The 17,291-nt window shown below is 49.0% G+C and overlaps 1 protein-coding gene across 1 annotated transcript in view; it reads left to right on the forward strand.

Annotated features, from left to right (window-relative positions):
- Dnhd1 (dynein heavy chain domain 1) overlaps positions 1 to 16,421 on the forward strand; it is a 63,719-nt gene extending 47,298 nt beyond the window's left edge. Inside the window, 20 exon segments of the mRNA XM_051149149.1 lie at positions 616 to 2,165; positions 2,167 to 2,222; positions 2,388 to 2,596; positions 2,967 to 3,171; positions 3,245 to 3,347; positions 6,569 to 6,718; positions 6,951 to 7,133; positions 7,256 to 7,687; positions 7,890 to 8,355; positions 9,684 to 9,980; positions 10,198 to 10,350; positions 10,543 to 10,721; positions 10,825 to 11,790; positions 11,993 to 12,173; positions 12,995 to 13,192; positions 13,334 to 13,532; positions 14,286 to 14,377; positions 14,509 to 14,658; positions 14,861 to 15,663; positions 15,982 to 16,421. Coding sequence (XP_051005106.1) covers positions 616 to 2,165; positions 2,167 to 2,222; positions 2,388 to 2,596; positions 2,967 to 3,171; positions 3,245 to 3,347; positions 6,569 to 6,718; positions 6,951 to 7,133; positions 7,256 to 7,687; positions 7,890 to 8,355; positions 9,684 to 9,980; positions 10,198 to 10,350; positions 10,543 to 10,721; positions 10,825 to 11,790; positions 11,993 to 12,173; positions 12,995 to 13,192; positions 13,334 to 13,532; positions 14,286 to 14,377; positions 14,509 to 14,658; positions 14,861 to 15,663; positions 15,982 to 16,332 — 6,923 coding nt within the window. The 3' untranslated portion in view covers positions 16,333 to 16,421.
- Positions 16,422 to 17,291: the final 870 nt, after the last annotated feature.

Here is a 17,291-nt window from a genome sequence, read left to right on the forward strand (position 1 = left end):
ATGCACCTAGCTGTTTTATATGGATTCCAAGGATTAAATTCTACGTGTCAGGCTTTCTTGGCTAGCATTCATACTGAGTCTTCTACCTCCCTACCCCTGTGCTTTGAGGCAGGTTCTCAAGTAGCCCAGGTTGGCCCTGAAACCACTATATAGCCAAAGGTAGCCTTGAACTTTTGGTCCTCCTATCTCCACCTCCCACATGCTGGGATGATAGTTATGTGCCACCATGACTGGATCAATGCATAGGTGTGACATAACTGTGCATTCTCTAATGGAGGTGACTTGCACTTTCTAATTGTGATCTGGCCCAGTTTCCAACTATCTCAGGTTCCAAATCTTATTATAGTGTTCATCTCCTTCAGGCAATGAATAGGTAAGATCAAGGGGGAGGAGAGAGAATCACTTCAGTTTTAGGAATATATGGAGAGAGAGAGAGAGAGAGAGAGAGAGAGAGAGAGAGAGAGAGAGAAACTTACTTGGAGGTTACCAAGTGCCAAAACATCAGGTGCACAAAATTCCTTCAGAACTCTGTGTGCTAGAGACAGAGTTAGGAGGCAGGATGGGACATGCTTTCATGGGGACTTGCATACATCCTCAATGCTTAATGTTTTACAGACCCAGAGAAGAGCTGCCAGCCAGTGCTGGAGACTCTGCGCCAAGCAATGGAAGGTACCATCTATGCCCACAATACTTTGGAATTACAGACTCTGCAGCCTACAGTCAACTTCCTTGCCACTGCTACAGTGCCAGGCTACTCTGAGCGCCCACTCTGTCCACGTCTCTTCCGACTCTTCACAGTGCTGGCCCTGGACAGCATCACCAAGGACACCCTTTTGAGCAGGCATGTACCTAGTATCCAAGCCTGGCTTGAGCGCTTCCCCACTTTGGAGCAGGAACACACTCTGGCAAGAGCCCTCGTCAGGGCTTCAGTGGAGGCCTGGGAAGCTGTGTGTAACTGCTTCATGCCTTCACCTCTCCATCCACACTACCGCTTTTCCCCACATTCTGTAAGCCACATTCTAGGAAGCCTGCAGCTGCTGCCTACCAGAATGGGCTCGCGAGGTTTTATAGATTATTTCCGTCACCAGGAGCACCTGCGCCGGGTGTCCGGCTTGCGTGGAAGTCGCCTGACTGTCATGATGTCTATACGCGTCATGGTGCGCCTTTGGTTGCATGAGGCACAAAGAACATTTTGTGACCGGCTGGACAGTGATAGGGAATGTTCCCATTGTGCTAAGCTGCTTCTAGAAGTAGCGCAGAATGTCTTCTGTTCTGGACGAGAGTCTCAGCCCATAGTCAAGGACTATGAGGAGGAGGTGGAGGACGAGAAAGTGCCCGAAGTAGAATCTGAAGGGGAAATAGCCCAGTGGGAGGACTTAAGCAACAGTGACAGCAGATCAGAGGATGAAGAGGATCCCTATGGCCTTCAAGCTACCACAGGCTCCTTACTCAGTGAGAGCAGCCTAGCACCATTCCCCGTAAAACTGGTAAACAAGGAAAACACAGAAAGTGTAACTCAGGTGGCCGAGCAGGAGGAAGAATTAAGGGATTCCAGTGGTAAGCTCCAGTCAGAGACACCCAAGAGTGAGTGGCAGACGGCACCCCAGAGGGACTTCATGTTACCCTTGTTGCTTCCGGTCCTATTGCTCTATCCCCAGGAGAAGCCGTCAGACCTAGTGTTCAGTCTGGAGCTTACAATTGGATCTAACTTTGAGAGTCCCAACTTGTACTTGGAACGGCAGTGGGAAAACCTAGGAAAGCAGCTGGCTGCCTCAGCTGTTCGGCTGAAGTTGAATCCCCACCTTGCCCAATGCCACATGATAGTCCAGCATGTGACCCGCCTGGTCCGAGTTCTGGCTAGGCCCCGGCAGCATGGCCTACTGCTCTCAGAATCTCGGGGGATTGGGCGCAATACAGCCATCATCCTGGCTTGTAGAATTTTTCAGGCTCGCCTCTTTCGTTTGCCACCTAAGTCAGAGGAAGCTATTTTCCAGTGTCTTCGAGATGCCAGCTGGCATGCTGGTGTGTTAAACCAGCCAGTGGCTCTTCTGGTGTCTGAGGGTGTGAATGTTGCTATGTTTCACCGACTGCTGGCCCTGGCGACCTCAGGCAGCTTCCCTGACCAGTACACAGAAGCAGAGCTGGATCACCTTGAAGAGCATCTCCCCTAAGGACAACCTTGTGGGCAGATACTTCAATAAGAGGGATGCAATGTTGCACAGGTAAGGCCCGGAACCCCCCCCCCCTCCGTGTTAGCTCTGCTTTTACTCTTTCCTGGCCAAAAAGACAAGAAAAAAAAAAAAGGTATAGGTTGGCATGAGGGTAAAGGTCAAGCTTGGAACAGGGGTCTGGGGGACGACGACAGCAGAGTCTTCCCTGACTTACAGGTTCTGCCAGCAAGTGTGTAGCAACCTTCACATGTTCTTCTTGATGGGAGATGGCCAAGCCCAAAAACAGCTGCCCTCTACCCTTCTCCTGAGGCTCCTACAATTGACCACTGCCAGTGTTGACCGCTATGAACCCTGGGACCAAGCTTCTCTGGTCAGGATTGCCCAGCACTACCTGGAGGATGTTGAGAGTCTCCCTCATGATGATGGTGAGACACTTTTCATATGTTCCTACCACTCACACCAACCAACTAGTGATTTACTAACCAGGGCACTCTCTCTCTCAGTGCCTTCATCTGATATCTCATGCTTGTTCTCACTCTCCTTGCTTTCTGACTGATATTTTCTTTCTTTCTTTCTTTCCTTCTTTTTTGAGACAGGGTTTCTTTGTACACCAGACTGGCCTCGAACTCACAGTGATCCATCTGCCTTTGCCTCCCGAGTGCTGGGATTAAAGGCATGAGCCCCACTGCCCAGCTTGATATTTCTATTTTCCTACCTGAACAGAGAGAGCATCGTTTCCCTGTCTCATTCCTATCCAATGCTACAGGGTCAGACCGAAAACCATATCCATTGCAGGCTCCTTGAAGTGTCCAGATTTCAAGGCCTCAATTCCCAACATAGCCAAAACCATGGCTCTCATCCATCTTTCATCTGCCTGTTACCATCAGCATGTGTGCCCTGCGTTGCCACTTGTCACCCCCAAGATCTTTCTGGAATTGTTGGATACGTTTCTGCTGCTGAAGCAGCAGATGATTCTGCAGATGAGGATGAGGGCCCAGCGGTAAGTGGCCCCACCCTGCAGTCTGCTTCCTTCTGCCCTCTTGAGTCCACTCACTGGCATATTGTGTTTCTAGCTTCCACTCTGCCCTGAAGAGACTGAGGATGCTGGTTGAGAGGCACAGCACCCAGAGTAACCTGCTCACTGACTTGGAAAAGCAGCTAAAAGGCTCCCATAAAGTAAGAGGGAGAGGACCGTCATTCATGCAGTTGTGTTAAAGCAAGAGGACAAAGGTGGCCGGGGAAGAACCAACCTCTGGGACCCTTGCTTCTTGTTTCTTTTAGTCTTCTTTTCTCTGGAGGATCTCTCTAATCCCTGCTGCCTCTTCCATTAGAGCCCAGGGCCCAATGTTTCCCACGATACAGGTCAGATTAGATTGACTTTTGCAATACAGAAATCTCAAGTGTCTGCCCCTAGATGCCTATACTGCTTTGACTCAGTTTGGTATGTCCTCGAGATCCCTGGGTTTCTTATCCTCTTCAGTGAACCTCATGACAGCCATCTGCGCTCTCTCTCTCTCTCTCTCTCTCTGTCTCTCTCTCTCTCTCTCTGTCTCTCTCTGCAAAACGAAGTGAATATATACATATATACGCATATATATATTCGCTTTGTTTTGCATCTTTCTTCAAAAAACAAAAGCACCAAATGTATAAGACTGTGGTGAACAATGAGAACCTGTGATGAGCAATGAAGACAGCAAAGAAACAGAATCATACTTATATGGCGTGCTAGACATCAATGTCCTGAACTCCTTTAGTTAGCCTCTGCTGCTCGCTATTTCCCGGAACCACTTCTATCTCCCCCCTTCCGTGTCTCCCAATGCTTGCGCCACTTGCTCATCAGCCTCCCTGTTCCCACATGTTACCCCAAATGCAGTTGCTTTCTGGCCTCGAACTCACGGAGATCCACTTGTCTCTGCTTCCCAAGGGCTGGGATTAAAGGTGTGTGCCACTACAGTGGGCTAGTGTCCCATCCTTTTTGTTTGTTTGTTTGTTCGTATTGTTGTTTGTTTTTTGTTTTTGAGATAGGGTTTCTCTGTGTAGCACTGGCTGCCCTGGACTCCCTTTGTAGACCATGCTGGCCTCAAACTCACAGCAATAGGTCTGTCTCTGTCTCCCGAGTGCTGGGATTTCAGGCACGTGTCACTGGGTAATCTGTTCAACTTTCTAATAAGATTTAGGCCTTGCAACTCCTCATACCTCTTCATATCAATGTGAGCAGGGCTATCTCCTTATGTTACATGGTTTCCATCATGTTGTGTGTAAATTATGGCCCATGGAGTTCACAAGACACTGGTGCCCTCTTCCCATCCTAGTCATCCTATGAAGACTAGGTTAGCCCTCAAAACTCATGTGAGTTTTACAATGGGGAGTGGGAGTAGTAGAAAGTTCAAAGTAAACAGGAATCTTCTTTCTCTTATATCCTAAAATCTAATGTCTTGCCTTGGGTCCTACATTTTCTCAAAATAATTAATATAATGAATTATTGATCTGATTGAGGAGTCCTCCTATTCCTTAATTCCTTATATCATTCCATAATACAGAAAGCTCTAACTACAGATAAGAGACATTCATAATCTCAGGGGTCTTTTTGTTATATCCCTTGGTCACTCACACAATGGTCCTAATAATACATTTTCCCACTCCAATAAATGGTACTACTATTCCCTTAATCATCTAAGCCAAATCCCTAGAATCATTCTGGTCTCCTCAATTTTTCTCCTTTCTCATAGTCAATTAGTTCATATAGTCATTGATATCACTAACAAAATTAATAAAAATCTACATATTTTTTGCCCAGACCCTCAACATTTATGTCTGTATTTATATTTATATCTACTTGTAAATTGATGGATAGATAAAAAGGTAGACACATCCCTTGCACAGAGAGCAGCTCTCCCTTTCTGACTTACCGATGAGAAAACAGAGATCCAAAGAGCCTAAGGGGCTTGACGAGGCAATTTTAGTTATCCGTATTTTGGCAGAGAAAGTTCAGACTCCTCTAAGATATACCAAGAATTTTTTCCAGAGAAGAGAGGAGAAGAGAGACAGGGAGGGCAGGAAAGGGGAGGAGGGGGAGGAGAAGGAAGAGGAGGAGGGGAAGGAGGAAGAGGAGGAAGAAGAGAAGGTCTCCGTATACAACACAGCATTTGTAGAATGAAGTGGATGTTCAAAAATATTCTTTGTAAATGTAATATAATGTAATGAAAAATGCAGTGCACCGAAGTTGTTACCTGAGGTAAGAAGTAGACAGGCATAGAGGGAGGTGGACAGAAAGAGAATCTGGGTTGAAGCATCAACTTAAGTGAAGGCACAGAGCCTGGAGAACATACTGCACACTGCAGGAGTCAAGGGCAGGAATGGCTGAACAGTGTAGTGCTCAGGGTAAGAAAACAATGAGCCCAGAAAGATGAGTAGCCAATAAGGCAAGTGTTAAGACAAAGGCAATGAGATTCAGTCAAAGAAAACCAATTAAGCTGTAGTGTGGTGAGTGACTGGAGGAAGGCACTGGGAACAGAAATCAAGTTATAAAAGTAGTGTGGATCAGGAGAGAGACTCTTGAGTGTCAAACATTCAGGAGATATAATGGAAAGATCTAGAAAATGAGCTAGTTTGAGGAAATGAGAATGGAGGGAAGGGAAGCAACAAGGTTTCCTCTGTGAGTAATCTGAGTGTATTCTGTCCCAGTGTTTTTGTTTTGTTTTTTGAAAAAAAGACACAGGAAGAGGAGTAAGATTACAAGGCAGCTCAGGAGGCATGAACGCATTCATCTGGGAGAACAAAGAGTCGGATGGTCTCACAAGAGACTGAAGCAGAAGGATACATATAGTGTAGGGCTGGGGAAGGGATGTGGCTACAGAGAGAGACTGAGTTTTTAGAATAGTGAGACAGTAGAATATCACACCACCTGACACAGGACAACCAGCCAAGGCCTTGAGATTAGAGCACGGCAGATGTCTAGGATGAGAAGAAATTGGGGGCCCAAAAACTATTATTAAGAAAGTGGTTTAAAAAAAAAAAAAGAAAAGAAAGTGGTTTAGGGGGTGGCAAAAAAAAAAAAAAGACACTGAGAAATCCAATGTCATGAAAGCCAGGGGAGGAGAAAGCTTCTAGAGGGAAGGACTGTATTCTCTGACAACCACTACTGAGGAGTTAGAAAGAGAAGAGATGTTGCAGGGTAGTTATACAAACTTTGGAGCTACTTGTATTGGAAAAAGACTGTAGGAAAAGCAATCTCTGGTTGGGGCTCTGCTACAAGTCACAGAGCCAGAGCACGAACTCTATCTGTTGGCTACTGCGAGTTTGATTTGGCCGTCGTATCACACTCTTGTTGTCTCTGTGAGGGGTGGTCTCATACAGCCCAGAGAATGGAGCTGCATGGTCTGGACCTTTGTTCACAGAATGTTGGCATGTATCAAAGCCAGCTGGAAGAAAGCAAGTTACTATACAAGCAGAAGATGGCAGAATGCAAACAGCAGGAGAGCCTCATTGAGAATCTGGTCAGACAGAGAGATGCCCTACAGGCTCAACAGGAGACTTTCCTGGGGCAGGTAGGTTTTTCCTGCTTACCTGCCCTGCTGGGGAGAGGACAGACACTCAGAGGACAGAATGGGGTGACTGCTAGTCAGGGCTCCTGGCAGGGAGGCCAAGGTCTTAGGGTGGCTTGGGAATGGACCCTCATGAGGACCCTTAAGAGAGATGAAGATGAGTCTTCTTGGAAACATCCTGAAGAATGAGCAGAGCATCCCAGGCTCTCTGCAGCATGCATCTGCCCTCATTTAGATGGGCAAGGCATTTCTAGGTCCATTGAGGCAGCTGCAGGTGGCTGACTTTGAGGAGATAAGGAGCTACCGAGCCCCACCAGAATCTGTAGTCCAGGTGACGGATGCGTTGTGTGACCTGTTCCACCATGATACGGGCTGGGCCAGTGCCAAGCAGCTGTTATGTACTGAAGATTTTTATCAGGTAGGGAAGATGAGGCACCATAAAGGGAGAGGGGTGGCATCAAGAGAACTGGGCAGGATTAGCCTATTGAGTCAAGGTCAAGACAAGGTCTTCCCTTGTCCCCTTAACACACGTCCTCCCAGGAGCTGGTATTCTTCCCCAAGGAGAAGCTGACGGACGCAGAGCTGATAAAGTTAAACCAAGCTCTGAAGGCTCCAGGTATGAGCGATGCAGCCTTGAGGTCAGTAAGCATCCCTGCAGCAAACCTGGCAGTCTGGCTCTGGGCTGTTCTGCGCTACGGGCTAGCACAACGCCGGGGATTGCCCACTGGCCTGCTGCTGCGGCAGGTGGATGCAACTCTGGCTCGGGAGCAGGCCCGCCTGGGCCAGTTCCAGTTTCAGGCCAACGATTTGCTAGAGCAAACTTTGTCTCTGACTAAGAAGCTAGAAGAAGCCCAAGTCTCTTATGGCCTCGTCATGGAGACCCTCAATCAGGCACAATGTGGACACTATCACAAATGGACCATGAAGTCTGCACTGCTCACACCCATACACATGTGGACCAATCAGCTGCAGGTAACAAGCCCCTCCCAGATGTCTCTCTCCCAGTTCATTTTACATCCTCACCATGTGCCTCACTTCCTCTGTCCTTCCATACGCTCCCCTCCATACTTTACTCTAGGCATTGCGTCACTTCCTTCAGGTAACCCTCTGTCTGCCCTTCTACTGCCCCCCTACCTCACCAACTACTCATGTTTTGGTTACTTCTCCACCCCAGAAGTTGAAGACTCACTGCAGTACTGTATTTGGAGATGCCCTCTTGTGCTCAGCTGCCATTGTCTATCTGGGTCCCTTCCCACCACAGCGGCGCCAAGAACTGCTGGAAAAGTGGCTGTCTCTGTGTCAGGGCTTTGAGGAAGCCCTATACCCAGACGATGTGGCACAAGCACTGAGGCAGAAATCTGTTGGGGTACCACCAAAGAGCCCTCTGCTGCCCACATCCACTCCCTTTAGGATTAGGACCTTGCTGAGCTGTAGATTAGAACAGCAACAGTGGGATCGAGACCTGAAGCCCCAAGCGAGGTCTGCCCGCTTCATAGGCCTGCTGCTGCGAAGCCACATCAACTACAACAGTTGTCGTTGGCCTCTGCTACTTGACCCCAACAACCAAGCCCTCATCTGGTTGAGCCCACTACCTCCAAAACAGAACAAGTTGTTGGCACCACCTTCCAAATTGAGAAGAGGTGGGCATGGATAATGATACTATGCTTTTGAGGTGTCTAAGCACCCCAATACTCAGCTTCCTTCCCTTTATGGTGGAGCTACTGAGTTTTTGTGGCTAAAAAATATTGTATTTCACCAGCCTGAACTATATTAATAACTTGGTCTTGATTACTGTTTTTGTGTGGCTGATTTTAGTTCATGTTAAAATGACTCTAAATCTACATAGCTGATCAAGCTATGACCTTTCACTTCTCCAATATACTCAACACTGTGAGAAATCTTGCTTACAACTAAAGCTTACAATCTAGCTACTGAAGAAGCCACAATATGAGGGTAGCTTTCACCCAACAGCTTGAAGACAGTTTGGTAAACATAATGAGATTTTATCTTAAAGCCAAAACAACCATGCTGGGCATGGTGGCACATGCCTTTAATCCCAGCACCGGGAAGGCAGAGGCAGTTGGATTGCTATGAGTTCAAGGCCAGCCTCATCGACAACATGAGTCCAAGACAGCCAGGGCTACACAGAAAGACCCTGTCTTGAAACACACCAAAAACAAACAAACAAAAAACAACAAACAAAACAAATAACAAATAATTCACTAAACCGGAAGGAGGACCTCCAACCCCAGATGAGCCCTTCATCTGAGTCCCATGTGTGACTGAGCATCTCACCATGTTTTGCTGCTGGACCACTACCCTTCAATACTTAGGGATAAGGAACGGTGGCTTGGGCTGCTAAAATTGCAGTAATTTGTTAGCAAGAGAAAATGAATGGGACAAAATGAAGGTCCTTCAGCCTCCACTTGTAAGAGAGCCTAGTAAGAAAACAAGGATTTATCTCTTCTTGCAGGAGAAAAGGGGTTGGGGATGGCTGTTCTCACACCACTTTGTGCGGTTTCTAGGACCCCAGCCATGACTTGTCCAGTGTAATAGTCCACAGCCCTTCACTTAAAAGTCACTGCTTCAGGCTCCAATTTCCATATCAGGGAGGACAGGTTTTAGTTGTTACAGCCATAACAGCTTATGCTTACAAAAAGAAAAAAAGATGGGGTAGGTGTTGACTCCTCAAATCAACTATAGAAAGGGCAGAAATGGAGCCAGTTTCAGAGATGACTAGCCATGCTTGGGGGTAGTCTAACTTTACAGTAATAATGACAGCCAGAGTTTACTGTTGTGTATCATTACAGATGTGGAAACTGAGTCAGATGTGGAAACTGAGTCAGAGAACTTAAGCAGCTTTTCTAAACTATCTTCCTCTAGACCTCCACTCATGACCCCTCCCCTCAGGTAATCAGGACTCCTCAAAAACCTTGTCCCCCCTCTATGATACATCTTTCTATCTTAGCAAAGTACCATGTGACAAACCAAGACAGTGATGATGAAACAGAAGACGAACTGGAAGATGATAATGAAGATGGAGATGAGGCCAGTGACCAAACCAAAGAGCAGAAGACAGAGGAAAACAAGGGTGAGGAGGAGAAGCAGAAGGAGCAAGAGGGGGAAGAAACAGAGAACAAGAGCGAGAAAGGGAACTCCAGCTCAAGCCAAGACTCTGGGACCCGGTCTCCGCCCCGCTGCCTCACTGTGCTCTCAGGCGGAGACCCAGAGTTGGGTCCTCAACTCCTGGAGGCAGCTGCCAACGGTGAGAACCACCACCCCCATTTCCCCCTAATTCTGTGGCCTTACAATCCTTTTCTACACCAATCTGTCCTCTGCTCCTACATCCCACTGTGTTGAAGAATCTTGACAGAGCCCTCTTATTAGCCAAGAGAGAGCTGGTTGGAAGCAGATGTTTGTTGTGCAGGACTGGGAAGCATGGATGCTGACACTGGATGGGTTGTTCTTCCTTCCCCTCACAGGCCTGCCTGTGCTCTTGACCAATATGGAGCTGAGCCTAGGGTGCCAAGAACTCCAATGGCTGCTGTCAAGGGAAAATCTGAGTCCACCCCGTGTGCAGCCTGGCTTTTGTCTCTATCTGAGTACTACCTTTCCCATCCATGCTTTGGAACAAGGTGAGACCAGAGTGTAAGTTACTAGCATAGCTTTGTGGACATAGTAGGCCCCCCCCCCAGAATCATCTCTAAGGGGCTTTCATTCAAGTAGGCCCAGAGTGGGCCCAGAACTGCAATGAAAGAGCCACATTCCCTATCTGTTCCACCGGTGACTCTGACACTAGTGAATTAGCATTTCCCATGTGACCCAAGTACTAGGTTGTGAATTGCTGAAAGCATTGAATGTCCTGGATCTGGGTCTGAACATGGAAATACTAGAAGAACAGATGCTGCATGAAATCCTGTGCAGAGAGCGCCCCGAGTTTGAGATGCGCTGGCAGGACCTCAAAAACAGAGCAGTGGATACCTATGAAGCGGTGAAGGCTGCTGAGGTGCACGAGGGCTCAGTCCGTGGGGGTGGGATACACATTGGGAGGGTTGAAGTGTAGATCTGGAGATGATGTTTGGGTCTACCCAACAAATTACCACGTTCAGGAACAGCTGCTGATGGTACTGCTATGCCAGAACACAAAGCATCACAAGCCATCCAAGTTTCTGAGGGAAATGGTGAGGATTCAGGCAAAGCTGTGTCAGCTGAATGCACAGATGGAGGAGCTGGAAGAGCAGAAGCTGGAGGAGATGATTTTGTGGGCACCCTACCGGAAGGTAGCTTGTCAGGGAATGGCTGTGGTAGAGGCTCTAAGCCCACTCCAGAACCTACTGCCGTTTTTCTGTATGAATTCAGAGAGTTGGTTGGCAGCTACAAGGCGAGCGCTGGACAACATGAAGCCACATGATAGTTATCACGGAGAGCACTTGGCTAGCCATCTGTTGAAGCTGAAAGTATACCTCACCCGCCAGCTTCTGAGCAGCACTGTGGCTGCCCTAGGCTTGGCCCAAGTGCCCTTGGTGAGTGCCTTGGGTGCTTTGGCCCTGCTGCAAGTGACAAAGAAGACACCAAAGCTAGAGAGGTTGGCACTGTGGCCTGGACTATCAGCCTCTCCCAGCACAAGCTACAACACACAGGTCCCTGGTGTGGTTAGGCCAGCCTGGCTAGGCTTAAGAGCCTGGCAAGAATGTGGAGCATTGGAGCAGCTGTCCCCATTTGCTGGGCTTCGTGCATCCCTGGCAGGCCACTCCAGTGTGTGGCAGGATTACCTATCACTGTCATCCACTGTGCTGGGTCCTGCACCTGGTCCTAATTCTGAGCCACTTAGCCTCTTCCAGAAGCTGATCCTGTGGCGTGTACTGAGACCAGATTGCTTGGCTGGTGCCCTAGCACACCTCACTGCCAGCCTACTAGGTCGACCCCTAGATGAAGACTTGGTTGCCCCCACCTTGATCTTTGAACATAGTCAGGCCACTCAGCCCATAATGATCTTGCTGCCACCACCTGGCCTCTCTACAGCCATCACGCATCCTGTGACTGCCATCCGGAAACTGGCTGCCAACCATGAAAAGGTTTGAATATACTCAACTGGCCCAGAGTGAGTGGGCTTCTGTGGGCTGGGATGGAGGTGGGGTGGCTATCCCAGCATTGTCATGGGCATTTTTTAATCACATGGGCACTTTAGAATTATTGTGGCATAACTCCGAATCTGTCAAATCATCCCAAGATCACCTTGGGTCACTCTGTCACCTTTCTATCTGTTCCTATGCACAGAAGCATCTGCACGTGATAGCACTGGGCTCTAAAGATTGGGATCCTGTGTCAGCTATAGTCAAGACTCTACACAAGGCAATGCTCCAGGGGCACTGGCTGGTGCTGGATAACTGTCATTTGATGCCCTATTGGCCAAAAGAGCTGTTACAGCCATTGCTGGGACTGGTGGATAGAGCCAAGGGTAAGTGTACTATAGGCAGAAGGTGACTGTATAATTCAAATGTTGACTTCTGTACTCCCATATATGGTTGTTCTGAGAGTCTCCTGTCTCAATGTGTGTAAACACTGCTCCCCAATTGTCCTCTGATATGCCAATAAAGCAGCGTACAGTTAATCATTGAGCAAGGGAGAGAATAGGGCTGGACTTCTTGCCAGCCAGGGGAGGAGGAATTAGAGGATGAAGTAGGAGATTCAGCCATGAGCAGCGGTCCAGGAGACATCAGGAGAGAGGAGCCGGATCAGGGAAGCTACAAAGTACAAGTATCTCTGGGATGTGGGCTTAGAATTATTGTGCTGTAAAGATTATTTTAAAAATAATAAAAATCGCCGGGCGTGGTGGCGCACGCCTTTAAGCCCAGCACTTGGGAGGCAGAGGCAGGTGGATCACTCACTGTAAGTTCAAGGCCAGCCTGTTCTACAAGGTGAGTCCAGGACAACCAAGGGTACACAGAGAAACCCTGTCTCAAAAAACCAAAAATAAATAAATAAATAAATAAAAATTATTTGTGTGATAGATGGGTTAGGAAAGAAACTGAGAAACAAACACAACTTTATAAAATTAACTTTAGTAGTGTACTGCCTCAGGATAGCTTCAAGGGTCCTATGCAACACTTGGTCTTAAGCCTGAATTCTAAGGCTTCATGGATGATCTTCAAGTTCAAAGCATATCCTTTTGGCCTTGTGTCTGATTTCTGTTGCCCCAGTCCTGACTATGACCTCTGGACTTGTGGATCAATCCATTCATTACTGGAGGATTTACTTCAGCCCTTTATCTACCCTTAGTGATCTCAGACCTGGAACTGTTAGACATAATGGAAAGTGAACTGTCAGCCAAACCAGAAAGCTCCTCGGAACTGTTAGCCAAACTGCAAAGCCATTCGGAATTGTTAACCAAACCGGAAAACAGTGATGTGGTCACTGTCCACAGTGATTTCCGTCTTTGGCTGATTGTGTCCAGTGAGGCCAGTGCTTCCTTTCCAGGTAAGAGTGTCCCCTTAGAAGCTATGAGTCCAAGGGAGGAAGGACAACAACAGTGCTGACTCAGCACTCTGCTTCCTCCACAGGGATGCTGACCACTCTGCTTCCTCCACAGCGAAGCTGACCACTCTGCTTCCTCCACAGCGATGCTGACCCAGCACTCCAAACTTGTTTCCTGGGGCCAGTCCTTAGAACTGGGCCGTATCTTGATCGACAGCATGGACTCCCAGCAAAGAGTCTGCACACAACCCCTCACCGAGACGCTGCCCTTGTTCTTCCTGCATGGTCTCCTACTACACCGGCAGCTCTATGGGTTAAAGCTGCAAGCACACAGGGGGCACTGGTGAGTGATTCTCTAGTCCCAGTCAGTCACCTAGCAAACACTTATTCTCTTCCACATGATCTTTGGGACCCACAAAGAGTGCAGGCAAGGAAGTCTTCTCCACGGAGGTTACCTTACGATCTCACTTTGAGCTGAGCCTTGAAAGCAGACACAAATTGGGTAGAAACGGGGCTTGAGCAGAGGGAATGACTTCAGTGTGGGTGATGTACAAATGCTGGGGATGGTGAAGAAAAAGGTGAAGTTTTTCACAAGGGGCTTTTAGAACCGGGGCAAGAGGCCTGGGGTTACCCTGCGGACATCAGGAAGCCATGGGGGGGGGGGGGGGGGGGTGGGGTGGCTGTTAAATACGAGAGGAAACTTGATTGTCTGTTGAAAGCAGCACCCAGGCTGCGGTGTGAAAAATAGACAGAAGGGACGGGCCTGGAGGGTCTAAGGAAGAGATTGTGATATGGGGGGGAGATAGTCAGAGTAAGGTCAGGAATAAATACAGGGCGAAGAATAGATAAGGGTGACTCCTAGACTTCCCTGACACCTGGATGGCTGGTGATGCCATTTGTTAGGCTAAGAGGTGGAACAGGTTTTATAGGGAAAAGCAAAACTGCAGTAGAAAGCAAGTTGTACTGGGGTGCAAAGTAGTGATGTCCAGTGAGTCCTCGTAAGTCCAGAGCTCAGGAGAGAGGTTTGCACTGAAGATGTGAAAGTCCTCAGCCTACTGTTATTAAAGCTGACTGTAATCTCTGTACCCCTACTCAGGAGTCAAGTGACCTTGACCAAAGTTCTTCAGACTCAAGAGAAGCTGTGGGCCAGTCTCAGCAACCCAAATGCTGCCTTGCTGGAGCTGGCCGGTGAGGTCCTCCTCCTGTCCCCCAGGAGACCTGGAAAAGGGTCGGGTGGGAGTATGCAGGCACACAGCTTTGGTTGGAGGGTGATAGAAACTGCAAGGGCAGAAGCTGAGGGCCTCTGACTTCATCTGTAGCTTCAGTGTTCTACGGAGGTTCCTTGTGGGACCCAAAGGACAGAGAGGCCCTGGCTAGCCTGACACAAGCCTGCCTGAATCCCAGGAGCATGAACTCGGTCCAGCCAAACACACCTCAGTATCTACTGGCCACTCTGATGCCCAGCCCAGGTAAGCTTCAGGCAAATGTCCATAATGGGGTGGGGTAGTGCATTGCACTGCCCTCCCCCACAGGAATGTGGGTAACATTTGCACCAGTAAAGGAATGAGAAGGCAGTGTTTGATAGGTACTGAGTCAGAGGAAGGCCTCTTTCCTAGGGTCTGGTGGGGACAGTCTGTTTTGTTTCTTACGCCCCTCACGTCCAATCCTAAGAGCTAGGGGAGCTGGATGCCATGACAGAGTGCAAGGCCCGGATGCACCTGCTACCCACATCAGCAGAACCTCGCATCTGCGGACTAAATGAAGGGCCCAAGGCCTGGCTGTTGAGACGACAAAGCCGTGTTCTCCTGAATGTGCTGCAGCAGTGCTCACTAGCGTGGGTTCCTTCACTTCACGTAGGAATCGCCCAGCGCAAAGAAAGGCGACTTCGGCAACGCCTGGTGCAAGCCAAGAAGAGGCTGGTGGCACTTCAGGCTTTGCTAACCAACCGTTCTTGCTCAGGCCAGTGTGGCACCCCCTGGGCGGTGCTGGGGCCCAACGCCCGGCCACCTGTGGAGGGCTTCTTAGAGACAGAGGTGCTGGAACTGAGGCAGCTGGTGGGCATACTGCAGCGCGACCTTGACTGCCTACTGCAGCAGCTGAGGGGAGAGACCCCGTGCGCTTCCAGCCGCTGTGTGGCCGTGGCCCAAGCTCTTTGGGCTGGTCGCCTACCTCGACCTTGGAGATCTCATGCGCCTGCTGGTCCACAGCTGCCCTGGCAGTGGCTGAGACAACTGTCCCGCCGTGGGCACCTGTTGATTCGCTACCTGGACAGTGGCACGAGTGAAAATGCCAGTGAACCAGAGCGCATCTTTCACCTGTCAGCTTTCCGCCATCCCCGGCGCCTGTTTCTAGCACTGCGTTGGGAAGCTGTCCTGGAGCACTTGGGATCCAACCTTCCTGGTAACCCAGGCCCTGGCTCCGGCAGTTTCCAAGCTAAACGTCGTGAGCTCCACAAGCGCCCTCTGCATATCTGGGTATCTTTTTTAAATTATTATTAATTTATTCACATTACATCTCAATGGTTATCCCATCCCTTGTATCCTCCCATTCCTCCCTCCCATTTTCCCCTTACTCCCCTCCCCTATGACTGTGACTGAGGGGGACTTTCTTCCCCTGTATATGCTCACAGGGTATCAAGTCTCTTCTTGGTAGCCTATATCTGGGTATCTTGACGTCACTCTTCCTGCTCCCCATCCCTTATCCTTAACCTATCTGACTACATCCCATCCTGTCTGTCCCTGACTGACTCTTCCCTTCCTAGCTTTACCTAACTATTTTCTGGTGCCCCCCAGGTGGAGAACAGCCCCAATCCTAAGGTTCCAGAAATGGGATTGCTGCTGATCGGGTTACAACTCCAGCACGCTGAGTGGGACCAGACAGACGGGGCCTTGCAGGACACCTTTTCCAGCCAACCCAGCCCTCTGCCTCCTGTCAGCGTCAGCACACAAGCCCAGGGTGCCAGGGAGAAACCAGTCCCAGCTGTCCTGGGCATGTACTCCTGTCCTGTATACATGACTGGGCCCCTTGGCACCACCAAGCTGCACAGCAAGAACATCCTGATGCACCTGCCACTACCCACAAAGCTCAGCCCTGACATCTGTATCCAACGGAGAGTCCATGTGTGCAGCCCAACCTTAACCTGAGCCCCCACCTAAATAAAACTGTGGTGATGTCAGGGATGCCGTCTGGGATTTGGAAGACAATTGGAGTATGTGCAAAATAAATGTGGTACAACGAGGTTCAAGGATGCTAATGATGGGGAAGGGGGACGTATGCAAAACCAGTGGGGCACAGGCTGTGGTACACTTTGGATACAGGGGCCTGCTGTTAGTTATGTTTACAAGAAGAATGGCAAACTTGCAATGGCTAACACAGAATTTGAGCTATGGTCTCAGCACTTGCACCAAATATCCAGCGGGTGTTTTTGAATTGAGAACACTAAAGTTTCGAGTTGCTTAAGGCATTTAGCTGCATTATTGGAATGCCCCAGTTCTGCCTTACCGCATTCCTCAAATGAGTCATATACCAAAAAACCAAAAGCAAAGGCCAAATGGGATTCACGATCCATCACTCATTCAACGATAACCAGCTGAGCAGGCACTCCTCCATACCGGAAGTGTTCTTTCAGGCACTGATGATGCTGTTCAGTGCCAAACTCCTGTTTTCCTTGGAAATCTATTTCTTGTCCCATGGGAGTTCCAGGACCAGTTTCTACCCTTCAAAAGCATGTCCCCCAGCTGAGTGCTTCCTTCCTCCAAGAAGACCAGGCCCTCTAATAGCCCACTCATCCATCCGTTGTTGATATTAGCATCTTCATTATTCAGCCTGCCTCTACTGGTCCCGCCATGAGGAGGCCAAGCCTTCTGTGCACACACCCACTGGGGGCTACCTCATACACAGACTTCACCACTCCACAACTGGACCCCAGTGGGTCATATTACTCTTCCCACCGCCTTTCTCTGTTTTGAGATAGGGTCCTGCTATGTTCCCAGCTGGCCTCAGACAACTGCCTCCTCTGTCCAAACGCTAACATTAGAGCACAAACCAGCTCAAATGCGTTGCTCAAAAGTCCAAGTTCAATGTCCTCAGACCTAAACTCTTA

The sequence above is a fragment of the Acomys russatus genome, chromosome 7, assembly GCF_903995435.1.
Source record: "Acomys russatus chromosome 7, mAcoRus1.1, whole genome shotgun sequence".
Classification (NCBI taxonomy): domain Eukaryota; kingdom Metazoa; phylum Chordata; class Mammalia; order Rodentia; family Muridae; genus Acomys; species Acomys russatus.